The sequence below is a fragment of the Etheostoma cragini genome, chromosome 18, assembly GCF_013103735.1.
Source record: "Etheostoma cragini isolate CJK2018 chromosome 18, CSU_Ecrag_1.0, whole genome shotgun sequence".
NCBI classification, from domain to species: domain Eukaryota; kingdom Metazoa; phylum Chordata; class Actinopteri; order Perciformes; family Percidae; genus Etheostoma; species Etheostoma cragini.
In genome coordinates, this window is record NC_048424.1 from 18,585,502 (window position 1) to 18,613,155 (window position 27,654).

The 27,654-nt window shown below is 40.5% G+C and overlaps 4 protein-coding genes, 1 long non-coding RNA gene and 1 other non-coding gene across 12 annotated transcripts in view; 2 read left to right on the plus strand and 4 right to left on the minus strand.

Annotated features, from left to right (window-relative positions):
- LOC117961795 overlaps positions 1-10,384 on the plus strand; it is a 16,809-nt gene extending 6,425 nt beyond the window's left edge. Inside the window, exons 2-3 of the long non-coding RNA XR_004660495.1 lie at positions 9,234-9,240; positions 10,374-10,384. This is a non-coding gene — a long non-coding RNA (uncharacterized LOC117961795). The remainder of the gene's footprint in view (positions 1-9,233; positions 9,241-10,373) is intronic.
- LOC117961793 (alpha-1-antitrypsin homolog) lies at positions 3,856-7,683 on the minus strand. 2 transcript variants are annotated; one of them, XM_034900735.1, is made up of 5 exons: positions 7,535-7,682; positions 6,238-6,871; positions 5,387-5,657; positions 4,945-5,092; positions 3,856-4,048 (listed from the first exon to the last, which is right to left on the minus strand). In XM_034900735.1, the coding sequence occupies exons 2-5, from the start codon at positions 6,860-6,862 to the stop codon at positions 3,857-3,859; spliced, it is 1,236 nt and encodes a 411-aa protein (XP_034756626.1). In that variant the 5' UTR covers positions 6,863-6,871; positions 7,535-7,682; the 3' UTR covers position 3,856. The 2 variants fall into 2 exon arrangements, with proteins under 2 accessions (XP_034756626.1, XP_034756627.1); XM_034900736.1 differs by lacking the exon at positions 3,856-4,048 and adding an exon at positions 4,751-4,807 and having other exon boundaries at positions 4,882-5,092; positions 7,535-7,683.
- Positions 10,385-12,657: 2,273 nt separating the features above from the next.
- zgc:100997 (uncharacterized protein LOC445211 homolog) lies at positions 12,658-23,536 on the minus strand. 5 transcript variants are annotated; one of them, XM_034899425.1, is made up of 12 exons: positions 23,197-23,536; positions 20,964-21,055; positions 20,721-20,842; positions 20,153-20,214; positions 19,966-20,061; positions 19,213-19,296; positions 19,032-19,124; positions 18,680-18,906; positions 18,158-18,351; positions 17,764-17,846; positions 15,281-16,647; positions 12,658-13,351 (listed from the first exon to the last, which is right to left on the minus strand). In XM_034899425.1, exons 3-12 carry the CDS (start codon positions 20,803-20,805, stop codon positions 13,237-13,239), a joined length of 2,406 nt encoding a protein of 801 aa, XP_034755316.1. In that variant the 5' UTR covers positions 20,806-20,842; positions 20,964-21,055; positions 23,197-23,536; the 3' UTR covers positions 12,658-13,236. The 5 variants fall into 5 exon arrangements, with proteins under 5 accessions (XP_034755316.1, XP_034755313.1, XP_034755314.1 ...); XM_034899422.1 differs by having other exon boundaries at positions 20,721-21,055; XM_034899423.1 differs by lacking the exon at positions 23,197-23,536 and having other exon boundaries at positions 20,964-21,151.
- prkrip1 (PRKR interacting protein 1) lies at positions 19,885-26,375 on the minus strand. Of its 2 annotated transcripts, XR_004660312.1 has the most exons (2): positions 25,632-26,375; positions 19,885-19,900 (listed from the first exon to the last, which is right to left on the minus strand). XR_004660312.1 is itself a non-coding variant. In XM_034899432.1 (1 exon), the coding sequence occupies exon 1, from the start codon at positions 26,329-26,331 to the stop codon at positions 25,762-25,764; it is 570 nt and encodes a 189-aa protein (XP_034755323.1). In that variant the 5' UTR covers positions 26,332-26,375; the 3' UTR covers positions 24,949-25,761. The 2 variants fall into 2 exon arrangements, 1 of the variants encoding a protein (XP_034755323.1); XM_034899432.1 differs by lacking the exon at positions 19,885-19,900 and having other exon boundaries at positions 24,949-26,375.
- On the minus strand, positions 24,298-24,575 carry LOC117962005. Its single transcript, XR_004660536.1, has one exon.
- Positions 26,376-26,644: 269 nt separating the features above from the next.
- glrx5 (glutaredoxin 5 homolog (S. cerevisiae)) overlaps positions 26,645-27,654 on the plus strand; it is a 2,609-nt gene continuing 1,599 nt past the window's right edge. The window contains exon 1 of the mRNA XM_034899434.1: positions 26,645-27,072. Coding sequence (XP_034755325.1) covers positions 26,775-27,072 — 298 coding nt within the window. The 5' untranslated portion in view covers positions 26,645-26,774. The remainder of the gene's footprint in view (positions 27,073-27,654) is intronic.

Below are 27,654 nucleotides of genomic sequence, written 5' to 3' on the forward strand. Positions count from 1 at the left end.
TTGGCTGCTTAGAAATTAAGTGTTAACGAGCAGTTGGACAGGTGTACCTAATAAAGTGGCCGGTGAGTGTATATGTAGATAATATAGACACAGGCCAAGTATTGCTAGCTAAAATGCTAGTTAACATTAGTAATTAAACCTGCTGATGTAAGTCGAAACTCTTTGCGTGCTTCTCCTGACAATACGATGATTTGCCAACTATGCAACGGTAAGTCGCTTGGTTATGACACCATCTTTGGCCTAATTTTGCAAAAACGTCTGCTACGGAGCCATAACGTGAGGTATAAGGCAATGGAGCCTTTTACGGATTGTCATGTTTCTTTAGAAATAAAAAATGGACAACTAAAGTGTTTAAACAGTTCAGATGTGAAGTTTTTCACTGTCAAAGTGGCTCCAAAATTAATGGGAGTCAATGGAATGCTAACGGCCGGTGAGTACTTGGTAGCATTAAATAGCGCCACATGAGCGACGCTTACCCCATTGAGAATTTCAAACCACTGTCATGACCGCTCAGAGGGAATACAATGTCACATTTTACAAAAACAGTTCAATGAAACGTGTTTCTGAAAACATTTTAGGCAAGAAATAGGCCATACAGTTGCTAAATCTGTCTTCATTTCAGATCGATGAAGGTTAGTTTGAAAGATTTTCATCTACTTCTCCTCGATAGTCGCGGCACGTTCAAAAGATTTGTATGCATAAAGATGGGCATTGGCCAGCTTTTTGAGATCACGTTGAAGTTGCTTGACTTCACCCATAGGAATAGAGTAGAGCAACAGAAGCATAGCACGGATGAATGGATCAACATTGTTACACTCCATACTGACACACGCCGCGTCCTCAATAAGAAAGTTAACCTCTGAAAAAAACAATGCAAACTCAACTTGCAACTTTTTCATGTTGCTTTTGTTATTCTCAAATGTACCAACATCTGATATCCTTGGATTCAATTTGACTCCAAGGATTTCGATTTTGAAAACTTCCAGAAAATGTTGGTAATTAAAAAACTTCTACCAAATTTTTATGTTGATATCCTAAACTGGCAATTGGAAAATGTTGACAGCCTAAACTGGAAGCTGCCCATATTTCAATACCATATTTGGCTGTAGGGACAGTGGCCACAAAAAGAAAATAATAAAACAGACATTCAGCCGCAGTCATGTGGGGGCCTGGAGTGCAGAGAAAGGCTAATTGCTGCACCCACCTGTCCCATACATCCAGTATCGCTGCCAATTTGTCATGCTCCCATCGGCCCTTCCACGTTTCTCTGTCATTAAAGCGGACGACGCGGGAGAAAACATTGAATGTTTTCAGTCTGTGTCTGGAAATATTGCCCTTCCAGTGTAAGCATTCCAAAGACTTTTGCTTTTGCTTCACCTTTTGACCTTTTGACTTGTTTACTCCGGCCAAAATGAGGAACCCAGTGTAGGCATGGGGGTCTGTCACATCCCCATCTTTCAAGCTGTCCACACACACATGACTCTCCTCTAAATTTGACATCTCAGGTATATCTTTTTCAACTGATGGTGTCATGAAAACCTCAAATGCTGATTTTTTGGTCTTGGACATGGCTGACCGCATATCTGGTGGGGCCTCAAGACATTTTTATCACATTAGCAGCACTACGTCTACCCTGTTGTTTAAGTGGGGAGAGGGACCATAACAATTTTGCATGTTTGGAAGGTAATTAGTCTGCTGGTGGTTGAGCGACAACAGAAGGATCAACCCCGTGAGTCTCATTTTCTTCAGAGGAGGATGCCTCATAATCAGGGTCTTCCTCAACATTATCCTCAGTCTCGGACAAATTCTCCTCTATGTCACTTTCAGTGTAAAGAAGCTGTGAAAAAAACTTTGCTGACAGAAAACTTTTCTTGCGGGCCATTTTCAAATGAGAGTGACTGTTTTCACTTTAGTGTGGTACAGTACACACACAGTAAACTATTGTCAGCACAACAACACATTGTATTAAACAATAAATTTGATTTAGTTGCAGGTTTTAATAGTTTACTCCCCAATGTAAGTCGAGTGCAGATTTGAGTTGTGCATGCGTCATTTTGCAACAAGTAGCATACAAGATGCTAACAAGAGACTTCTGTAATGTCAATACAGTAAAAATGGATCTACTTAACGAAGTTGGTTCACTGCTGGCTACAAGTTAGCATCAAACACAACAAAAGTTGTCAGTTGAATGGTGTTTAGAGCTAACGTTAGCAACAACAACAAAAATCAACAGTTAAAACATTTTTGAATTGAATCCCGTCTTCTGTTATTGTTAGTAATGAGAAGTTTATTTCACGGATTTCACAAATTTCAGAATGAAACTTCATGCCGTAAACTGCTTAAATTGAGCATGCGGGACTCAAATCTGCACCCGACTCAAATTGGGGAGTGATCCGTTGAGCATTTCCTGTGCGTTTATGGTGTGGATGATGACTATGATGATGACATCACTAGAATCATTGGATAGTAATAACCTAAAAAGAATTGTCCATTTTAAACTCATTTGGTCACATTAAATATGCACTCTTTAGATTTAAAGAAATCTGCCTTACTATCATTTTTTTTAAACCCTCTGGCTACGCTTTACATGTCACTGAGGTGTTTTACTCAATTTTTTTAGACTGCTAAATTGTTGGGTCGTCATTTCAAAACCAAGGAGCCAGCTTATTTGAATGTTCAGGTGCAAAGAGTCCACAAATCAATGGGCAGCGTCACAGTGGCTACTTCACTTTATTTTTTAAAACAACCTATGTACTTAAGGCCGTGTTTACCTGTAGGGGAGAAATGGGGTCTCCCCGTCCTGTGTGACACAGTAGAGGGGGAAAGCTAAAAGAAAATGACCATCACTGAATTTGAAAATTGACATCCACAATTGTTTTAGAGCCCTGCTTGCTGTTATTGTCCTCTATGCAGCTGTTTAGCAGATATTTCGCCATTCTATATCCAAGCGAGTCAGCTGATTCTGTAAAAAATTTATGAGGACCAACCTCTTTCTGGCAAGGCTCACTTTACTGATGCAACCCAACCCAGTAAACAGCACGGGTAAAGTACTGCTGGTGCAGTAGGGGCCTAAAAATGTGTTTTACACTTTCATTAGTCTTACTTTGCCCGACCATCCACACGCAGCCGTGCGGAGGGGGGGCTTGCTAGTCCACATATCCTTTTAAACCAATTACATTGAGCATGGGCAACAATGTAATATAACCGTGCAAGAGAAAACTCAGATAGTCTAGGTAGTTGTGGGATTTACCCTTTAGAGATCTGAGGAGGGGAACCATGGCCCTTATAAATCCAAGATTAAATTTCCAAAACCAAGAAAGAGGAAGGAGACTGATATTGGTGAAAATATATCCAGCGGAATACAAATCAATTCGAGGGATATGAACATAACAATTGTTGCTTTTCTTAATAAAAAGAACATTAGTTCATTATACGCACACAGCCATTTGGTAAAATAATTAGATCTATGAACCCCAGATAAAAAATTCTTTATTTCACTTCATGTTAAAATGCAATAGCCCAATGAGTGTAAGCAGACATTTTAAGGGATTATCTAATGTTTTTGTTTTCTGTATTACATACAGTCAGCTGGATACAGTATACAATTATGTATTTTGATATTTATACACCAAGCCAGGTTCAGATGGCAAATAGTATAAAATGTGTCATGTTGACAGACAGCAATGCAGATTAATGGACTGACATTTGTTGGTCCATGATAGATCCTGTCATCTTATTCATCAAACTGAAATTACAGGGCTTGCAAATGCTGAGGTAAAAAAGGAGCTAATGTCCTTTGGCTACAAAAACCAACTAAAGTGTGTAAAAGTAACAACTCATCTTTTCCCTAGCATCTTTACTCGGCTGCAGGGTTGCTGATCTTTCCCATGAAGACGATGCTTCTGGTCGAGTGCTCCAGGATGAAGACCATGAAGGGCCTGTCGAGTTTTATCGTTTCAGGCATGCTCATGGGCATGACCTCGATGGTGGTGACGGCTGCTGCCTCTGTTCCCGTTTCATCCACGCTCAGCACGGCCTGGTGGGACACCTGGGGAAGAAGCAGGAGTCCAATTAGAGCGCAGGTCTGGAAAAACTATAGTTACCAAAGGCTCTTTGCAGCATCTGCTCTTTGGGAACAGTTTTTACTCTAACACATGTATAGTTCCAGATGCACAGAAGTGTACTTTGACTGTCTAAATCTGCACTAAGGTACAGGTGATAGAAACAGACAAACCAAATTAAAAAGAAAGACTCAAAACTGAAACATATTTCATTTGTACATTGCATACATTTATGCCTGACTGATTCATTTTAAGGTTATTTCAGCATTTTATAGTTTGAACTCGCATTACATTAGTCAGTACTCAATCCTTTATCTGCTAGCTCCATACCTTTCAAACAAATTTAACGTTACTTAAACCTTCTTAATGTGTTTCTTAACCCTGTCTGCATGTATCTTTTTTAAAGGAAAAGTGATAAACATTTGCAGAATGTGACTTTGCATGTTGGCGTTTATCCAAAATAATGCAATTGATTATTTATTTTTAGCATGCAAAAGACATATCTATGATTTTTGATTCACTTTTGGTGTTCTTATGATCTTACTTAGTTATGTACTTATGAAGTGTTATGATTGTTTAATCTATTGGATATTTTTTATTCACGGAGGTTTCAGAGAAAAAACAAAAAAGCTCTGATCACATTACACAATCCTATCTGGACGGAGCTGGGATTGACTGCCCGGTCACAAGCATGCTTTCAACCTTTAGGCCACAACTGACCCCTGTTGAAATTTCCCCATGAGTAACTAGATTAGATTAGATAATACTTTATTCATCCCACAGTGGGGAAATTGCCTTATTACAGCAGCAGCAAAAAAACAAGTAAAACACTGCCATTTCCATTCCCATTCCAAACATGTGGAGGAATGTTTGCCGATCCTACCTTTGAGACTTTGAGCTTGATCTCATCGGACATGCCAGAGAAATCAGCGTTGTCTGCAAAAGCATCGGTTATGCCCATTTCTTTGAGTGGGCTGTTCAGGGCGGCTTCAGCAGAGATGGAAAACTTTGGCAGGAACAGATCCACAGAGCTGATAAACAGATCATCAGGGTCACAATCATTGGAATATACAGTCAACTTATAGCTTGTTTGGTCAAATTTAGTTTTATTTAATAAGAAAAAATCAAATAAAAAGCAATACCGGTCAAAACGTTGACACTCATTTAAATGAATGGAAAGTGTGTCAATTTTTTACTCTGCATAAAGCCCCAAAAACGCAAACACATTGAATGCAATCCCGCAAATGAGCACACTGTTACTGTATCTACAACACGCATCACAACCATGTAAAAGGATTCAGAAGTAATTAAAATTCCTCTCTTACCTCCTGAAGAGCGAATCATGCCAATGCTCGATGTAGTCCTTGTTGATGTAGCCCTCCACCTCCTTCATCTTGCCTTCATCTGGCAGAACGATCATCATTGAGGTGTTGCCCTTGTAGGGCAGCATGACCACCGTGGTGTGGTTGTCGGCGTCCTGGTAGAATTGGTAGCGGCCATTCCTCTTCATCATGTCCACCTGGACCTTGGTGGTTTCGTCCACATTGAAGTCTGCCTTGTGCGTCTGGTTCCCATCGAAGGGTTTCTCCCATTGTCCTGTACGAGGCAGCGGGGAGGGGATTATGTCATTTTCTGTACGTCAACTCAAATGATCGTGGTTCCACATGTGGCAGTATGGGTTATCTTGCATTTATTATCTTTCAGGCTGGTTTGTTTAACATATTCCTGGCATCTAGGAGCTGCAAAGATTAATCAATTAATCCATTAGTTGTCTATTAAATTATTCACCAACTATTTTGATAAGTGATCGGTTTGAGATCAAAGAAGTAAAACTTCAGATTTCAGCTCTTTAATGTGAATATTTTTCTGGTTTCTTCACTGTTTTGTGACAGTAAACTGAATCTTTAAGTTGTGGACAAAAAGACATTTGAAGACACCTTCAACTTTGGGAAACACTGATTGACAATTGTCACCAATTTGACAACAAATCGATTAGTTGAGAATATAATCGTTAGAAGTTGCAGCCTTAGCAGCATCCTTCTTTAAAGTACACAAGGACATGTGCTGCTAAACCTGTGTAGATGGTGCTGTGCTCTGTGTTCAAAGCAGCCGGCTATCTGTGAGAAAAATGCTCGGTTGCCTTTTCAGAATGTCTCTGTATGCGCATGTGGCTTACCTCTGAAGTAGACATAGTTGATCAGCACCATGGCCATCTCAGCGTCCAAGTCCTTCACCATCTCTTTGATCTTGTCCTGGGTTTTACCGGCAATGAAGGTGTTGATCTGAGCCGCAGCCTCGGCAGGTTTGGTGAAGTCGACGTTGAAGATATCAGCAGAGTAGTAGTGCTTGACGTCCTTCAGGAACTTCTCCAGAGGACTGAAGCCGGAGCGCACCGCCACGCCGTTACCAACATCCAGCTGTTGGCTCTCCTGGCTGTGTCCCATCATGTGGAAGAGATGTTCGTACGCTTCATTGACCTGTGCCTGGGTGTGAGCACTGTAGCCCAAGCTGGAGAACAGCTGGCGGTGGGTCTCACCACTGGCCCCTGTAGACAGCATGGACAAGGCGGTGGAGATGCCCAGCGGCGAGAAGAATACATTTTTTCCGGCAGCAGCGTTGGTACTCAGGTGTTTGTAGAGGGCAAAGGCAAAGTCAGCATTGGGAGAGGACAGTTTGTGGCAGCTCAGCTCTCCCTCGTGGCTGTGTTCAGAGCCGTGGTGGTGGTGGTCGTGGTGGTGGTCTGCCCAGGCTGCAGCCAGCAGCAGGGCTGAGAGTGCACAACTAGCAAAGATCCCACGCATCTTTACAGTCTGTCCAGGGAAAAATCAGGCGGTAAGTCGGGCTCTAACACAATAGGTGAAATTATTTGATACTTTATACACCTTTTAAAAATTGAAAGGTTAGGGACATATTTTATTAAATTAGAGTAGTTACGGTATTGTAAGTTGGCCAGATGACAAGTTTACATCAACGTTGATTGGCAACCTTTTCATTAGTCCATGATAACTTTATGGCTGAGTGAAGATTTTGGTATATGTAGCTAGTGTTGAACAGTTTGTTGCTACATCATAGCATTGAAATGTCTGGGACTTTTCTACCTCCGTGCCATCTATGTATGAGAGGGCCCTAGATAAAACCTAAACTAAAATAAAACTTGTTTATTTTAATTTGTAATGAAGGGCTCTCTATGGATAATTTTATTTCTATATACACACACATCTTAATGTGTCATCATAGTTAACTGTGCAATCGTATTAACAAAATTAAGAACTGTTAACCCCCCCCCCCAAAAAAAAAACAGGACACACTGATATGATTTAGCCTCTAACCAGCTCTACACTTACCATTTACTCAATAATTATGTCACGTAGTTACTTTCAAACATGATTTTTACCAACAAACGCAAATCTAATGCACCTAAAGCTTCAAGTTTTAAAGAAATTTGCATGTTTCAATAAAGTCTGCATGCTTACCTTTAATGTCCTCTTTGCTGCAGACAGTCAGTCCAAAACTTCCTCTATATATATAGGAGCTGGGAGAATCAGCTGACTGTTAGTTCAAACATTAGCCAAGACCAGCCTCTATTCTGTCCTGGGCTAAGAGATATCTGGCTGGAATATTTTCACTCATGCAAAACAACTCGCTCAGCACAACATGGCAGCCAATAACAGGCTGTTCTATAAATGTCTGTCATAAAAAAATTACAACGCCTCATGTTAAGATTAATCATATTTTAAGAAATCAAATGAAAAACACAAGGAATCACTGTATGGAGGGTAACTCCTTTCAGACTGCAGTCATGCTGAATTTCACATGAATTCCATTATGAAAGTAAATAACTGGTAGCCTATGCCAATTTCCCATAAAATAGCAAGAACTGGTATTCTGAATCCTATGTAGCCATTCATCAATATTACTGAGTCACAGTTTGCATGCTCTCCCCGTACCTGTGGGTTTCCTCCCACAGTCCAGACATGCACTCTGTTGTATGCTAGCATATCTTGACGAAACTTTGTTCTGCTTCGTGTCAAACTACAAAACAACACAGTAACACTGCAGGCTTGGAAGGCAGATAAAAACGCAGCAGGAAGAGTTGGAAGATATATTTAAGTAAAAAAAAAGGGCTTACAACAAAAAGTTTCCGGAGTCGGGCAGGTGTATCTGGAAACTGATAAACTGAAAATCCAGCACACACCGGGTAAATTAAAACTTGAAAAGCTAAAACCACTTGGAAGCTACAGTGCAGGGCGTGATGAGGGCAGTAACGAGGGACATGTGACATGAGGGCTGGTGAACAGTTGGAACACATCAGGGCAAGGTAGGCCATCGCAAAGGCGGGAAAAGCGCAAGGCAGGAAGTTAAACAAGACATGACACAGGAGATACAGAGAGATGACCAAATAAAACAGGAAAACCCAGGATCACCAAAGCGGTAGTCTCACATTGCCAGACCTTCCTTTAGAGCACTTCGGAGGAGGGTCTGGCTAGTCCACAAAACACAGCTGGGTAGGAGAAAAACGTGCTCCGGTTCATTGGTCTTCAAACCAATCAAAAATGTAACATTTTCTATTCAAGTGTTTTGTAAGCTGCTGAAATCTGCTGCTGAAAATTCAATTCCATTGTGGGAATTATCCAAAAAGGATCAATAAAGAGATGTCTAAGTCTAAGTAAATCAGTGGATACATTTTCTGGAGCGTGACAACCCTCGCGAAATAACTCGCATCACTATCAGAATTTGATCCGTTCAGTCCGATAACATTTGGAAAGGGGCCTTCCGCAGATCCAGTTCAGCTTCAAGGGTCCACTGAGCTACTTGGATGTTTAACATTAAAACATGATGCTGATAGCTATATGAAAATTATTGTTATTTTAAAAGCTTTATAATTTACAGTAAACAGTATATAAAAGCTATGTTTAAAGGCTTTAGCTACACGCTATTGTAGGCCCAGCTCAATATGGAACTCAATTTTATACAATACGTAGAAGGGGGTCCCTGCTCCTTGGCCTAAAAAAACCTTGAAGACCGCAATGTTAGGGGGTAGAAATAACCTACCTATATCATCATGTGGTGTGGAGGACTCGTTGATTCAATTGGTTCAAAAACATGGGGCTTCCAAGGTGTCACTTGGACCCTTCTTGATTGATAGGGTGACATTTCTGTTACTTGTGATAGATCTGTTGTCCTATTCATCAAACTATCCTCTATTCATCATCTGAGCTCAATATCATCTCCACAAGGCGGCCTGATGCTGAGGTAACAGTGAGCTAATGTCTCGCAGCTACTAAACTCTACTGCAGTGTGGAAATGTAACACTATATTTGCCTGATTGGTAAATTGGCCTAGATGCGAAGCAATTTCTGCTAACCGCGTAAGAAGACAAAGAGGTTTTATGGGATGAAATTGATTGCAGTGTGAAAACACTAAAAATGACAACAGAGAAAATGCTATTGTAATAAAAGACTAGGGTTTTAATGTTGTTTGCAATAGCAGAGATTCAGTAACAGGGGTAAATTACTGCCATTTGGATGGATTGTTATTGTGAAAATGGAGAAATAACCTGTAAATCATCCTGTAATGGTTGGAAAAACTGGAGGTGGAACAAAACACATTCAGCAACTTTGGTGAAATTGCTGGAGATGCATTTCATTCTTGAGAATGATATGGCATACTATTGGGGAAATACAAATGAGTTAATGTAAGTGGATGCAGTATTAAATCAATAGCAAAAGAATAAAAGCACAACAATGGACGGTCTAGACTTCTGTAGGATCGATAATTGTCCCGATGAGCAGGAGCCCCGTGAGATCGTCATACATTATGAGCCTGAATGGTCTGTTAAAGGTAACTCTCTGGGGGGGAGGAGGTGCCAGGTCTCCCCCCCCCCCCATCTTCTGACTTGGTCTCTTTCACCTGCAGCTCTGCCTCATAAGGAACATAAGTAATGGCACATAAAAAAAGATTAGTGAGTAAGCAGAGAAATACAGAATAAAGACAGTGAGGAGATTGCGAGTGTGTACTTTAAAGTTGTCCTATCACACAAAACCATTTTTACCTGCCTTTTTAGGTTTACTTGCATTTTTTAAAAATATGTCAGGTCCACATGCGTTTGTGTTGTATTGTGAATGTGAAGATGAACTGCTACCTCCTCTGTCAGCTCTAGCCACTGAAAAGAAATAAGAGGAGATATCAGGCCAATTACAAAAGCTGGTCAGTGTGATGTCATGTTGCCTGAGCTCATTACTATTCATGAGCTTGCCCAGTTGCGCTGGGTAATGGCTGCTGATAGCCAGGTTTTTATTGGCTAGCTGTTAGCCAGTCAGAGTCAAGCAGCTTAGCTCGTTGAATATTAATGAGAATTGGCACAAATCGAGTCTTCCAGCATGCTTTTTATACCACACCAGAATGCTTTGAGACAAGGTAACCAAGGCATTTTTTCATAAATAATATTAGAGTCAATGGTAGAACTTCAGTCATTCCCACAAAGTAATGAGATACGTGTGGCAGGGCACCTTTAAAGAGAGAAAGAGAGAAAGATATGAGGGGAAAAAGTATAGTTTAGCATGTTCATTCAATGAAAGTGAGTCTTTAAAAAGGTCTCAACCAAGCGCTTATGCCTGGTGGTTTCATGATTCCGACAAAGAAAAATAGGATATTTTGGTTGGTCTCTTCACCTTGATGAGTTTCAACATCTTCTGCAATATTCTTGAGACTTCAGCTGAGTCTGAGAACATTGATGATACCCCAGAGTTCCTCAGGAGGCATTTTAAACTGTTTGATTTGCTCAGTTGGAAACTGAGGCAAACGGATTTCTGCCCGCCTGTGAAAACAGTCAATGTTTTAATAGATTTGCCCTAAGTTGTCTTGTTACAACTAGTGGGACCCGTACTGCAGGCGTTCGCTCACTGATGTGTGGAGAGCAGTAATTATTGCTGATTTAGAATCGACTCAGCATCATTTGTCACGATAGTCAACAGAAAGCAAGTGACTGCTGTGCCATGATATGGATCAATACACTGTACACTCAGGGATTAGCAAACACCCTTTATAGAGGGCATATACTGTACAGGGACACACTCAAACTCTTATATATACCACCACATGCTTCACAAATGAATACTACTGGACTCACCAAAAGGCGTTTGAATAACACGCACATTTCTTAAGTCATTTTCCATGTTACTACATTGCATTTTTTGTGTGATTTCTCTACTGACTTATATTGTGATGCAGTATAAAGTGTGACAAAGTCCGGGTAGGTTGCAGGCCACCAGAAAGTGCACTGGGCTTTGCATAGGGTGGGCTTTAAAATTTGAAAAAAGCCGCCAAACAGCAGTGGAATTACACCGTGACGCCCAAAAAGACTTTATCCCATAGAATTATTTGGCGAGTCTGGCCGGGTTTGCTAAATTGGTAGAGCGGGTGCACATATGTAGAGGTTTAACTCCTCAAACCATGGGCTGTGGGTTTGACAGTGTCACACTCCCAACCTCACAAAATGACTCCTTTTACTATCAGCTGTTTAAACATTTGGTCCTATGACATTTGGAAGGTTTACAAGAGCCGCACCAATAAATCATTTAATACCTATTCAAGTTAGCGGAGCCCTAAACCTGAAGTTGCCAGTTTGGCCGGTGGAGAACTCTAGTGCGCCTGCTCTATGGGCCCTATAGTGAGGAAGCAGCGCCCACCATCTGGGTTATTTGACACGGTTGAACTTTTCGGGCTTCATGCAGCCCTGAGCAACTCTCATAAGAATGATGTTGAAGGTGGAGAATCCAGGGTGTTGAGGCCTGGGGAAAAAACCTCTGTCTAGTGAGGGTTTTTCACATCAATATGTAGGCTGTTCCACACTCTTAACTGACCCCAGGAAGAATGGCTGAAGCCCTGCTCTAGCTAATCCTAATAAACTAAACTGTCCCCAAGGATGAAACCCATCCCCAGTAATAGTCCTACCTTCTGCCTCATTATCTCTCATCAGTTCTGGTTTTAGTATCTGCCCCTCTGATTTTTACCCCTGGTTCCTAAACTATACATCATGTTTTTTTTCTTGCCATCCAGGCTTGGCCTGATTCAGAGACACTGCAGCCTAACCTCTCAGAAGACCGGCCAAACTCCAGCTATGGGGAAGTGTTATTACTGTGACTTTGTGCGGGGGTGGCAGTGGTGATGAAAGCGTATTGATCTCCAGAGCTGAGCTTTTGACCCGCAGGTTGAGATCCAAGCAAACAATGGCGGAATGTTTTTTCGTTTTCTTAGAATTTCAGCAGCAATGTGTGTGTGGTGGTTGTGGTGGGTGTGTGTGGGGGGGTGGGGGCAGTGAGGACAGGGCATACTCATTCCCCCCTTTAATACACATTCTTGTCAACATGGATTTTGAACACTTGTGCAACTGATGCATATTTGAATGTTGCTCTAATTTTATGGCATACACACACACACACGTGCTTAAAATGTCTACAGCGCCTTGAAATACAGTATTTACATGACTGATTTCATCTTGTGGAAAGAACCAGAAGATAAATGAAGAATAGCATATGAATTATTATTATTTAGACCTAATAGTCACACAAATGTCACAACAAAAGCCTGCATGATTGATTAGCTTTTACTATCATACAGTGATAAAGAGTCTGCGAAATGCCAAAGTGCTCATTAAAATATTATCAGCCAAATCTCACCGTGTCAATACAGCTTCTATTTAAACAGCAGGTCACACGGGATTCTCAGCAGTTGGCAGATATAAAGACAGCACGTAACGTGGGGTTGTTGCTGCGGTGATGCTGCGATGCCACCATGTGGTCGATAAAGTCAACTGAAATTCAAAGTATAGTTCTAGCCGAAAAGTAAATCAAATTAACAGAGCATTTTAATCTCGCAGAAACACCTTACAAACCATGTCAAATGGTTTGTGTAGTGTAAGACCAAGTAGCAAAATATGTAATCATGTGGATAACATTATTATGTGTTTTATCTATTGCCCAAATGACAATTTATTTCAGCTGGCAGCAAAAAGCAAACACAAGAATTAAATGTTGCCTTCGCGGTAGATTTTGTGACACAGATAAAGAGCTTTAAAAAAAGCCTTAAGTGTCCTTGTTTGGCTCGTTACTGGAAACTGGGCTAATGTGCACATCTTGATAAGAGGAGTGCACTGCAGGGGGACTCTTAAGTTCATTTAAGCTAGGATGAAGCAGCTGTAGAGAAGGATCCACAGGACCAAGAGCATTTCCAGCTCTAATGGGGTAATGTCACAAGAGGCTGCTGATGACTGAAGGATAAATCCTCCCTCTCTGTTGGACAGGAGATAAAACACAGGAGTGTTAGATTCAGACTTAAATGAGGCCGTTTTCATTCATGTCATTACGTTTATGGTGAAGGAATAGAAATTAAAGCACACAGATAAGACACAAAAAATTTAATTATTTATATAGTGTTTGTAAGTAAGTAATTGAACTGGTTAGAGTTGCATTGAGAGATGATCTTAGGGAAAGTTCCCTATGCTCATCTCTAAATATAGTGAAGGTTATGTGATGTGGGGGGCTATGTTAATTCCAAAGACCAACGGAACTTTCTCAGGATGCAAAGTATCCTGAATCCATGAAATAACTGGCCTTAAAAATAAAAATCTGCTTGCCTCTATGGGAATTTTACATAGTGGGTGTATGCTTATGCCCTTGTATATTAAGGAAGAACATTTATACATTTTTAATATTCATTCACAAAGACCATTGGTGTCCTTAAAAGGTTGGATTTTCCTTTAAATTTTGAATTAAAGCATTAAGATTGATTTCCAAAAGATGTTTTTTTATTCCTCTTTTTAGTCAACTTTAGCATGGGTGTGTAAACCTTCTCAAGCTACTGTAGAGTTTTGAGGGTGGCGTCTTTTGTACTAAGTGTACTAAAAGGTGCTAAATGCATTTAACAGTGTGTTTATCTGACCTAGTGTTCACCGCAAACATTAGCATGCTCCGCTAACTAGCATTCTGGCCACAGTTAGCGCTGCTCGAAAATGGAAAAAAATCATAATCACGACTATTTTGGTAAATATTAAAGTTGTGATTACTCATTGAGTGTTGGAAAGATGGTGCATCTGTTGAATTATTGTGAATACTTTTCCCGTTTGAACTTTTTTTGGTATCATTCAGAACATAAAATATCAAAATAAGAGTTTACTTGCAAAACGTAAAGTTCTAAATAATCGTCTTTCTCGAGGCAAGGGAAATGTTAAGAACTTGTAAACTACATTAGCTTGTGAGGTTACAGGTTACATTACAAAAGTAGCTGTTAGCATCCACCCTGTGTGAGCTAAGATGCTAGTGTGTGTGTTGCTAGTGTATCAGAGCTTAGGCTAACTCTATTCTGATATTTATTTGGTTTGGTTTAAGTGTGAGAGGTTACGTTTGTGAAACTCCTTAGTTAGTCCTTTACTGATGGCAAAAGGAAGCGTGCTGTTTGACATATGAGCATTTTTTAGCATTAAACCATAAATCTAACTGCTGGGCAACATGTCCAGGTACGTTATGGTTAGCATTTAAATCATCCAAGGGTTATGTTAAAACCAATAACATTATACTTGTAGTTATAATGCTGTACACAGCTAGCTCTACCTTGTAATACAATGCTGCTACTTTCTTTTCTTGTCTTCTTTTTTAAAGTTGTTTTGGGGCATTTTAGGCCTTTATTTTATAGAACAGCTGAAGTCATGAAAGGGGAATGACATGCAGCAAAGAGTTGCAGGTTGGAGTCAAACCTGCGGCCTCTGCGTCAGTTGTATGTATACGCACTCTACCAGGTGAGGTGCCCAGGCGCCCATTTCCATGTCATCTATTATTAACTGATGTTGCTGCCTTTTTGCCTGGGACATCTAGTCTTAGCTTCAGTCTTTTAGCATTATATCAAGTATGTAGCCATAATGCACGTATTTCAGACCATATTATGGGGTTCTTGTTTTAAATGTGTTGGGATCATTAAAAAGTCAACTTTAAATGGCGGTTTCATCCACTTCACCTAGCTTTGGTGTTGGCATTATGTTATGCTAGACAGCTGATAAAGTCTGCTAGCATCAGTCATCATTTCAGCCAACACAATCTACTGTTGTCAGCTACAAATGAGAAGCTTGCCAAGCTAAATTGCAAAGCCTAAAACATCGTTACAGAAATTGAATGTTTAGCAAATGCACAATTGTGCTTGTGTTCAAAAATCCCAAATGCCAGACCTACCTGAATGACTGAGAACGTTCACTACATGCAGGAGTCCAGCTCTCACCACCACGGACGTTAACAGCTCCATTAGTGTCATTTTTTGAGGCAGTTTTACCAGGATGATCTATCCTTGTTGCCACCCTGTCAGTGAGTTTATGTTTCTTAATATTGTCTTTCTCCTCTACTGTTCTTACTTCCTCAAAATCCACTGAATTTGTGACTGTGTCGTTGTAGTCTACCTTGTCTTTGTTTTCCATTTTGGGGGCTTTCCCGTCATTTTCTTCCTTTGTGTTAATGCTACACGCACCGGCGTCTCTGACCCTATGTACAGCCTCATCAGTTGATACTTTTTCATTTACTTCAGCTTCTTCATGGTCTACTACTCTCTTTTCACTCACTTGTCCACCTTTTTCAAAAAGCCCTCTCCTCTCTTCTACAGACTCTTCCTTCCAACTAGCCACTTCAAAAACCAAGGTTTCATCTACCAGGACCGCTCTTTTATTACATCCATGCTTTACTAATCGAGCATTTTCTGTCTTCTCCTTCCTCTCTTCTTCTTCGTAACAATCACTATCATCATTACTCTGTCCTATAACAACTCTCTCATCTTCACTTTCCTCACCGTTGTCGCTGCAGTCTTTCCCTGGCTTCATGCTAACCACAGCCATACTGTTTGCCATGTCTTTGGAACTACTTTCATTTTTGTCCCAATCGAACATGCTGTAAATTGCTGACTGAGCCCTGATTTCCGATTCAACATTTTGTGCAAGTAAGCCTCCTTGATGTTTACATCCAGTGCCGTTTAACATCTCATATACTTCCAGATGTTTTGAATATTCCATCTTTTGTCCATTCAGGAACATTACTTCCTCTGTTTCCTCTTCAACCATTGGTACTTGTCTTAGCATCTGATTATATGGTTGAAAAGCCTCTTTATTAAGATTCAGGATGTAGCTGTAGGCATCCTCCTCATCTGAGTCCAGTGCCAACAAGCTGTGGATTCCTTCCTCAGAGCTCGAAGAAAAACTTTCATCCGTGCTTCGCTTGCTGTAGCCCTGGTCCCCAGACGCTTTCTCCATCCACGATTGGATCTCCTGACCGACTATGCCTGCGTCCATTGGACTAGGGTGTTGTAACATGCTTCCACACCGGCTTTGCTCTTTGACGCATGGTGCAGTAGCTTCACTTGTGTCAAGCGAGGTGGCACAGGGGCTCCCTGAGGATCTTCTAGCCCAGCTTGTCCACATTAGCTGCTCGCTGCTCTTCTGCAACCCTTGGAGCAAAGCTTGGGCTTCTGGGTCTTCAGCGAGGGTCTCTTCAAAGCTGACTGACTCAAGTGATCCAAAGTTTGGGATCTCAGCATCGTCACTATTTGTTGCGTGATCCTGTAATATAGGGGTTATTAGTGGTAGTTACATGATATCACTGAAGTAATACCCACGAAGGAATGTCTCTTTGGCTCACAGTATTTGTGAATGCATTTGTCTTTGGTCTTGAAGGAAGACACCAACCCCAACCCAGTTAGCTAAGCTTAGCATAAAGACTGGAAACAGAGGAAACAGCTAGCCTGGCGCTGTCCAGAGGTTGACATGAAATGTCTTTTTTTTTAATAGGTACCAAGAAAACTTCCATCCTCACTGCAACCATCCAACTAAATAGTCGTGCATGCAAATTATGCATTTTCTATGATGGTGGAAGAATGTACCGTCCTACAATGCCTCTGATTGGCTAGTACGTGTTGCCTTCATGGTTGGATTGATTAGGTTTAGACATGATGAGTAAGATTGGTTAGGGTTAGGGTAAGAATACTAGGGTAAGTTAATCAGAGGCTGAGTAAGGTGAGAAGTTTGCCATCCCAGAAAACGCTAATTTGCATCCTAAGAATAACCTCCTGTAAAACACAAATCTTTTAAAGAAGTGACATATAACATGTTAATTAAAGGGGCTGGAAGGAATATTTCTTTGCTTTTGGAGAGAGCCAGAAAAGCTGTTTCCCCATGTCTTTAACCCTCATGTTGTCCTTGGGTCAAATTGCCCGTTGTCCTATATCAATGTTCTTTTTAATTACCCCAAATAGCATGATTGATTCCACACAACGTTCTTTGGCAAGTCCAAACCTCTACTTTCATTCATTTTGGGGTGTCATATTAAATTTTATAGTATATGAAAAAAATTGAAGTGGTTTCCAAATAGTATTGAGTAAAAGTTGACATAATCCAGTCTGTGATTGTCCATCAACATACATTCCTTTAATTTTAGTCTAAATAATTCATAATTTTTGCTTTTCTATCTTAAACATTAGGTTGATTGAAAAAAGGGATAAAAATGTTCAAAAAAGTTAAAAACATCAATAAAAAGTGTTAATAAAAGTGCTGATTTTCAGTTTTGACGAGAAGAAAACACAAGGGTAAAGCTAAGCTAAGCTAACGACTGATATGAGAGCGGCATTCATTTTGTCATCTAACTCTCAGCAATGTCGAACAATTCAAAGCCCTACTAACCTCATCTGTGCCTGAACAATGCCGCAGGAACATAGACACATAGGTGATGATGGACTGCTCATCTGGTGAAGTGCACAACACATCTGTGAAAAGAATAAGCCCGTTAGAGAGTAGCAGTGTAGACTGTGATGGTTGGAGGGCCAGTTTGAGCCTCTGTGTGATAATGAAGATACAATAATATTGGCACTTCACATAGCAATGACCATCATTTCTAATTGGGTCAACTTCTTTAATGGTCTGCAATAGGTGGTATTATAACACTGTGGTGGGCTTCTAGTGCCAACTTACTGTTAGAGCAGTGGTACTGGTAGTACTGTTTAGATGAAGGTCGATATTTGTCTTTGTGGATAAAAATGGATCGATGTGAGGCACTTTCTATTCAGTAAGCTTTTACCTTCAGGCTCCAGCAGAGGTGGTATATCCAAATTGTGATGAGCTATCATGAAGGCCAGTTGAATTTTTTCTCGTGGCTCTCTGGGCAGACTCTCCTTCAGATCGACCAAGGCTGGGTTTATGGACTTAATCAAGGCTAGGAATGCCAACCCGCTCCTCCAGCTCTTCCCAAAGTCATGCGTCTCCACACCAAACCTGCAATTTTAAGTTGCATAATAGAAGAACTTCAACTCAGCCAGCTCACACATGCTTACATATGGGAGGTTTCATTCACAAAAAGGACTTTAGAAGCCAGTGATTCCCAACCAGGGCTACTTTTACCCCTAGAGGGTACTTCTGCTAGTGCCATGGTGTACTAGGATAGACCGTGGCGCAGCGCAATTAATTTGAAAAAAAGGGAATTATGATTTGATTAAAAGGCTATTACAGCTGTAACACCTGAACACGGAATTGAAACTGAGGGGGTACCTCAGAACAAACATGCTGGGAACCACCTAGTGATTGGATCTTTTTTCAAACTCACTTTGATGTGCATCTTTGGACCCACTGCAGTAGAGTCTTGATTGCTTTCCCATGGTACTTTGGCTCTCTGGCAGCCTTCCTGCCTTTGCTTGGCATAGTGCTGCAGGAGTAGCTGCCAATGTCATTTGGCTGGGGCGAGAGGTTGCTGGAGGAGGGATAACTGCTCATTGATAAGGAAGAGAGGCTAGAAGACAAACGTTTCTGGAGACTTCCTGTCACCTCCTTTACCTGTATTAGAGTAAAAGAGAGGAGTGTATGTAAGGTCAGAGAACAAAGACAAACACCCGGGCAAGGAGTGAATTGGTAGGCTACATAAAGAAATTAGTGTGATAGATGATAGGGAAAAAACCGGCCTGAAAATGCAAGATCATGTTCCAGACAAGGTTAAGAACAACACAGGGGATCCCATCAGCAATAGCAGAGGCATCGATGCCAAGCAGCTTCACCTGAAAGACAACATGGAGGACAAATGGATTCAAATGTATTTGTGTATATGTACTGTATATGTGGTGACTTACAAGCAAACACACTCACATGTCTGTCATCCAGGAACGCCAGGGCTTTGGAAATGTTGTTCAGTCTGAAAATGCGGTGAGGCGACGACCTAAACCGATGAAGCTATTAAAGAAGATATGTTTGAGTATTTTGAATTTGTCTTATGTATCCTTTATGTTCACAAATATGGTAAAGGCTAATAAACATGGCTTAAATGGACCAGAGGAAAGTAATTAGGTGTTCTTCAGAAGTACATTTCCAGGATAACTAAGTAAGTGTGTGTGTGTGTGTGTGTGTGTCTGTGTGTGTGTGTGTGTGTGTGTGTGTGTGTGTGGGTGGGTGTGTCTGTGTGTGTGTGTGTGTTTCTTGCCATGCATTGGAAAAGCAAAATATGTTGGATATATTTTACTGCATGTTTGTATTTCTTTCCACATTTTTGTTTAATTTCACCTTTTTTTTTGTTTATACACTTTTTTCAACTGTTGCCATATTGTTGTCAACATAGAAAGCAATACAACAGATAGCGAAAAATATTAAAAATGAATTAGCCTTAGAAAAAATGTCTTTTGGTTTGGCACGTTAGGCTTGCCATTATGTACTGTGAATCTAAATTGATATTCGGACCGGATTAAAATCTGCAAAGGGGACGGATTTGGCCCGTGGGGATTGAGTTTGACACATGTGGTTTAAAGAAATACTAACAACCCTGAGTGTTTTTTCTTCTTTCCTGTGTGTGGTGTAGCGAGACTTATCTCCACAGTGGAGACAGGCAATGCGAGACTTGATACTTACTAGCTTGCACCCAGACAGCTCCTCCAGCAGAGCCATCAGTATCCTGCCATCCTGGATGTCTGTGAACAGGTCGTGCACTTCAATCGGAGGATCACGCTGGAAACAACACATCATAAACCTGTGTTTGACTGCATTTGTATGCTAAAGTATAATGTCACAGTAAAGCTGAATCGATTTGTTCCCTTACCCTCTGCAGAAACACATTCATCCACCTGGTGAAGGTTCTCCTCTGCACTGCTATCCTCTCATCTGGGGAAGAGAACACAGGGACTTGACGCTGGAGATACTGCAGTTTCCTAATTGAACACACTGTTACAATATTTGAAAGCCTACTTTAACGGTGTAGCACATGGGACAACAGTTTTTTTTAATGGATTTAATCATTACTGTAATGTATATATGTATATATATATTGGCCAGAATCTGCCTTTGGGGGGATATCATAGTGAGGGGTTTAGGTGTCCTCCCCATGGAAGTTCGGATTGATTCAGATACACTTTTATACACCAATTTACGGAGGAAATATCTTTATTTAGCCTGTGCAAAGAGGAAAAACATAGATGACAATTTAAAATATATCAAAAAGATAATGGAAAGTATGTTGTTGTGTGTCATTGTACATTTTTAAGTGAGTACATGGAAATCCTGGAGCTCTCCTAGTGGGTATACTGATACCTGCATATCACATAGACAACACCACTGGATTTGACATAGTATTTTGTTTTACATTGGCTCAGAATTTTTTGTCACAGTACCTTGAAGCTGTTGCACACGTTGATCACTGATCTCTCCCGATGACTTCTTTTGTGAATCCCTGTTGGCCTTGTCCTGCATTCTCATTCAACGATGCTTGTCACACACATCTACTTATGATCCATTGTGGAGATATGACGGCAGGACGGTTCAAAATGCCAGGAGCTTGTTGCAATCCGACATGCTCTGAGGTTTCCTTGCAGTACAAGGATAAAGAAAAGGCAGAATGTGGCAGTGCGTCTTGCCTGAACACGCTCCGAGCTGTTGATCAACTCTAGCTTCCAGTCCCCTGAGACAACTCAAACTGAATCCTATTGGCAGGCTGCGATTCGTCAAACTATGTGGAGGCAGTCACATAATCGTTAAAAAATTAAAGGAATTATAAATAAAGGATTGCTGAGTGAGGTTACAGGTGGTTTGGTTTCCATGCAGGAAAAGTAAGAGTACTACTAACACACTGAAAATACTCTGTTCCCGGTTAAAGTCCTGGATTGAAGATGTTTCTTAAGTAAAGTACTTAAGTCTCATCAAGAAAATGCACTTAAAATATTAAAAGTAAAAGTACTCAATGCAGAAAAATCCTCAACAAAGTGTTTAATAGGATAATCATTTTAGCGTCATTTGTAGACCAGTGTATTGTTGGGTAATTTCATTTACAACAAAACTTTATTTTATTTTTTTTAATGTTATTTTATGAATAAAATGCATTTTGTGTGCAAGATATTTACTTGTAAAGCACCTGAAGCTGTCGGATTAATGTAGTGGAGTAAAAAGTACAATACTCTGAAATGTAGTGGAGTAGAAGTAGAAAGTGGCATGAAAAGAAAAGACTCAAGTAAAGTACAAGTACCTAAAATTTCCACTAACACCCTGTACTTAAAATGTAAATGTACTTAGTTACATTCCATCACTGGATGGGTCAGTCATTGAGCCCTAAAACAGCTCTGTGTGTCACAACACTATATAAGTCTGTAATACTAACCCTTTAATAAAGTTATTATGCTGGAATTTCCAGAAATGGTATGATGAGACAGAGGGAAAGCTTGGACAACAGGTCAATCATAGGTCACAGGTCAGGGGACGCGAATATTGGGTCAGTCTCCAATAACAAAAAACCTGTTGATGTATAACCATGATTGTCTCTGTACATATCCATAAAGTCTCTCTACAGATCCATAAAGTCTGCATAGACCGCTTTGTTTTGTCTTCTCATCAAAATTGAAAATCAACACTTGTTGATGTTTTTAACTTTTTCTTATATTTTTGTCCCTTTTTTCAACACTTTTGATGCTGTTTCTTCAATGTTTGTCACTTTTTGTTCGACGTTTTCAACACTACGTAACACTAACTTATTTACTTTAGTTTTACAGTTATTTTTGAAATGTATGCTCAATAAACCTAATTTATAAGAAATTATACCTAATGTTTGAGTTCGAAAAGCAGAAATTAGGAATTATTTAGTGTAAATATAAAGGTATGGATGTTGATGTATAATCACAGACTGGAATATGTCAACTTTTATTCAATACTATGTCAAAACCACTTTTGAAATGCTATAAAATTACATAAGACGCGCCAAAATGAATGAAAGTGGGGGTTTGTATCAATCATGCTATTTCAAGGAATTAAAAAGAACATTGATATAGGAAAACGGGTCAACTTGACCCGAGGACAACATGGTTAAAGGTTCAGCTAAACGTAACGTCTCCATTGTGATATTAAATACACCTTCAGAGAGTTGGGACGGCACCGGTTCATTAAATGGTCCGGTGTGATTCATCAATGTCTCCCAAATCTTCTTCACGCACTCTATGTGAAATGAATTGTGCTGCTCCTGAGTTTTACCTTATCAGTTATCGTGGACATGGCGGCTATTATGTGTTATCTTTTGTCTCGACACTCACAAGGTAAACATACATTTTGCATTGTGATTATTGAGTAATCCACCAGGAACACGTGCATGCGTGCATGCTACTGGCTAAAACACCTTGTTGAACTTTTTTTGGTCTGAACGTGACAACAGGGTGCACTAAAAATGGCAATGACATGTCATGAACATTGGAAATTTAAAATATCTTTTCTCATTATTGCCTGTGAGTAGGTTTTATAAAATCATGCTTTTCAATACTAAACACTGCGTAAGTGAATATGAATTTATATCTCAATTGTGATACATATATTGTGTAATCTAGTGTGATGCTTAAGATGAGCATTCATATTTCTGTGTGGAACAGGTCAAACTTACACAAAAGTGCTTTTATTTGACTTCAATAACTGCTTATATTGTCAGTAAACTAAGTGAATGTGACATTTTACTTTGAAAAATGCATGATATGTAATGGGCTCACTTTATAAAAATTTAACTTGTATTAAAGAAGAGACAGAACCTAAATGATCGTTTTGGGTCTTAATATGATGCAATGAAATTTGTATGAAACAAGCTGTGAAATGCAGCCCATCATTTTTGCACTGACCTACATTTTGCTGAAGTTCTGCTGCATTCCTCATTCAGCCTCAACAGGGAAATTTGATGCATGTTTAATGAGTGAAATCTTCCATCATTGGGCAGAATTACTCAAGAGAAACTGGCAGTTTCTTTTTGCACCCCCGTCATTTACAAGCACAATCTGAATGGATGGATGTCAACAGGGCAGAAATGGGAAGATGCACATTCAAGAGAATCACAAAGCCAAATCAATGCAGATAACAGCACATGAACTAAGACTAAAAGCAAATAACTGGACCAGAGGTCTCAGAGCTCCAATTTCAATCAAGCTGTTTTATATCAGTTTTTTTAAATGGAGTTTATGAATATATAATTATGCTGGTAAAATATGAAATTGGCTGGAAGATTAGCTTCCGTCACGGGCCAAAAAAAACCAATGGTAGTCTATTTAGTGGATGTGACAAGGACATGGTGCTCTTTGGATGCTTTTATATAGACCTTAGTGGTCCCCTAATACTGTATCTGAAGTCTCTTTTATATAGGTCTTAGTGGTCTCCTAATTCTGTATCTGAAGTCTCTTTTATATAGGTCTTAGTGGTCTCCTAATACTGTATCTGAAGTCTCTTTTATATAGGCCTTAGTGGTCCCCTAAGACTGTATCTGAAGTCTCTTTTATATAGGCCTTAGTGGTCCCCTAAGACTGTATCTGAAGTCTCTTTCCTTGCTCCTTATGACTGTATAAGGGGCAAGATTCCAGCTCGGCCCATCTGAGCTTTCATTTTCCCAAAAGCAAAGCAGGATACCCAGGGCTTGATTTACACATATTGCCATTTCTAACCAGTGGGGGCCATAGGCAGGCTGGGGAAATGCACATTAATGTTGGAAATAAAATAAAAAAATCAAAGGGAAATTTCATGTCATGGGATCTATTAAATCGGAACATTCACTAGCCATCTGGCTGGTGGATGAAAAAGTTAATTTGAACACCGCTGGTGAGGGAATAAAAAAATGCAGGTGGTGGGTTGAAACTGAAGTCAAATTATTTTTACAATATACAGTATATTTTTTAAGTTAATAACATAATAATCAAAGTTGTGAAAGCAGTGTGCTCCTTTGACTTTGTTGTTTTTTTGTATTGTGACAGTGGACAGTGCCTGACAGGAAGAACTTCCCCTGCTTCAAACAACATCTGGCTGTCAGCTTTTGTTCTACCTGCTTCAAGAAAAGGTGATGGCTACAGAGCGAGACCATCACCACCGTGGAAAGCAGGACTCTGTCCAAGGAACATCGCACGTGAAACCCCTGAGTCTCCAGAAGTCACGCCTTTTCATTCTTTGAGTTGCTTTCTGCAACCTTGTTAGGCCCACGAGCAACAGTCCTTGCAAGGAGCAGCATCACAAGGCTGCACAGACAAAAGAAACAAACAGAATATAGAGGTTATGTACACATTAACCTTGCTTTGACAGGCCTTCCTCCACAGTGGGTCCGGTTAGTCCACACAGCGTTCCGGGATGGGAGACAAATGTGCTCTGGTTTATTGGCATATCTTTAAACCAATCACAATCCGCTAGCTGTCTGGATTTACCCTGCAGAGATCTGAGGAGCAGTTAACCATAGTCTACAGAAATCCACTGGAGTTACAACATTACAGCATAATGAAAGCACAAGGGAACAGACATCGGTGAAAATACATGCATCCAATGGAATTCCCCACGGCACCGGAGCAGTCTCGAAAGTGGAATTTTGAGGATTTAGACTAGGTACACATACACCACTCCCTGGGATTTCAAATACCATCTTTTATTAAAATATACCATTATAGGATTCCCAATCAAGTCAAAATTCTGAAAACTTGGATAAATATATATTTTTGGCAAGCTCCAGAAGCCCCTGAAGACAATACAACTGCTAACTGAAACATGAGAACTAAGCTCTTAAGATAACATTTTAGTGAGATCATTGAAGCATAATTAAAATCATACACTCTGAGGGGCTTTCTGCCTATTAAAACTAGGCAGTCCATCCAGTTTTTTCTGGTCGCAAAACATGAAGCACCCACCCTTGTACAATGCTCTTAAACTGGTTTCTAACCCTTGTGTTGTCCTCCCAGGTAAAAAAAAAAAAAAAAAAAAAAAAGAAATGTCCATTTTTGTTAGACTTTTAGGTTTTCACTAACACCACTTTAATACCACTAGTTTTACAGTAGCCTACTTTTGTAATTCATAGTCAATAACCCTCATTTATATAGAATTATACCTAATACCTGAGTTAAAAAAAGCAGAAATTGTTAATTATTTTGACTAATAGTTAAGATCAGAGAAACGTACAGATGAGTTTCATCAGGAATGAAAGTGATCAATTGTATTTGCAAGAGTGTTGAACGGAATCCAATCCCATTTTTGTGTTAATTTGGTTAAAAAGAAACACATATTTCAGATATAGACATTTTAAAGGGGTCAAAGACAACAAGAGGGTTAAATGGTTGTTGTGTGATTCTGGTCTCCATCTCCTCCATGTCTTCATGATCGATTTTCCACAATGTCGCTACCAAGGAGCATTAAAACCGGTGACCAGTCCTGGCAGTCTCCCTGCTTGATTTATTTCTTCCCCATGATGAAGCTAGGTGCCTCGGCATCATCGTCAGCTTCTTTCTCCCCTTCGTCTTCTTCACTGCTGTCTGTGCTCTTCTCGGCGTCGTCGTCGTCTTCGTCCTTGTTTTTGGACTCTAGCTTTGCCTTCTTGGCCATCTCCTTTTTCTTCTTCAACTTTTCCCGCTTCTTCCTGCGCTTTGCCGTTCTTTCATCTGCTGCCTTTTTGTTTTGCTCCACCTTCTCCAGATAATGGTCGTCTTCGTCGAGCTTATCTGCTATCTTGTCCAGAAAGTCCTGCCTCTGATACTCTCTGCGTCGGAGGTGCCTGTAAACATGGAACTCCCCGCTGCCTGCACCCGCGCTGGAGCCCATCACATCTCGGACGAACTCCGGCGGAGCCCGCGGGTTCCATTCTTTAGGCCGGTCCGGGATGGGAGCGGGCTTATCCGGGTTTCGCATTAACCTCTCCAACTTCAGACGCTGTTCCTCCGCAGGAGTTTTGGCGATTATGAGAGGCTGTGCCTCTTTTCCTCCAGGTTTCGCTGGCTTGTTATTCTTTTGCGTGTGCGCCGCCATCTTTCAAACCACTGTCGTCTTGCCTTTTCCTCCTTGTACAGGTCGCCCCGGAAGTTCTTGTGAGCTTCGTAACCTGGAAATAAATACGTTACTCTGTTTTACTTTTAATATTGATTTGTTTTATATATATATAACAACAATTTGATTAGTTACATAATAGTGGTTGTGTGGGTCTTACAATATTTGTATTGCATTGACACGACACGAATAGCATTCCTTGTTAGCTAACTAATGTAATTGACATGTGGCTCTATCAATGGCAGAATTTGTTTGGGCGCATCTGTCCAATCAACGGTCACGTCCCGCCCCTTTTGGTGAGACTTAAGTGTGTGTTGACGACGGACAGACTGGTTTTACTCTTACTCCGGCTTGTCCAGAAGCAGGTTAGGCAATTGCAAAGGCAGTTTTATCTCCTCGTATAAAGAAAGAATTGACCAAAGAACATGAACAGTTTAATTCGATCCACTGCGAGGTGTCTTCGGCTGGGGGCGGCGGTCTATCTGCCTAGGCAGGCCGACGGACGCGTGTGGTCGGCCTCGGCCCGGTTCCTGTGCGCGTCAGCGGACCTCCAAAAAGACCTTGGTGAGATGGTCAAAAAGGACAAAGTGGTGGTGTTTATGAAGGGGACGCCGGCTCAGCCCATGTGTGGCTTCAGTAATGCCGTGGTTCAGATCCTCCGGATGCATGGGGTGGACGACTATGCTGCGTACAACGTATTAGAGGACTCCGAGCTCAGAGAAGGTCAGTAAACTGACATAACCCGTTAATGACCTGACCGCAACAAGTTGTCATCGAACTTGTAACTTTTAATTAAACTTCTTTGTAATTGCCAGTGCTTGTAATTGATGGAACAGATGGTTGGTCTCAGTTAATTGAAAAACTGTCGTTTTCAAACCTATCAGTCTTTCGTCATCCGCCCTCTATAACTACTTTTTGAGATTTCCAAGTGTTAAGTTTTATCAGTGCTCAGCAGCAGGACCAACGGGTGTGGTCCAAACATCATACCATCAATATGAACAGGTCTGTCTTTTACAGCTGCTCCACCATAACTGGAACCCTTCTGTGTCTTAGAACAATGACAGCACATGTGGTAAGGAACAAGGAAATGTTTTGTTTTTTTTGTTTGTTTTTTCTTCAGCCCTACCCTTTTTAATGGGATTTTCTCAATTGAGGCTTATGATGCAACAGCAGTGCATTGCTAAGCAATGACCTATAAATCACACAGAATCCAGTTGGTGTGGGGTTTAAATTGGGGCAGGGCATTATAGCCTATTGTGGCACATAAATACCCCAATACAGACATTTACTTAATTATATATATAT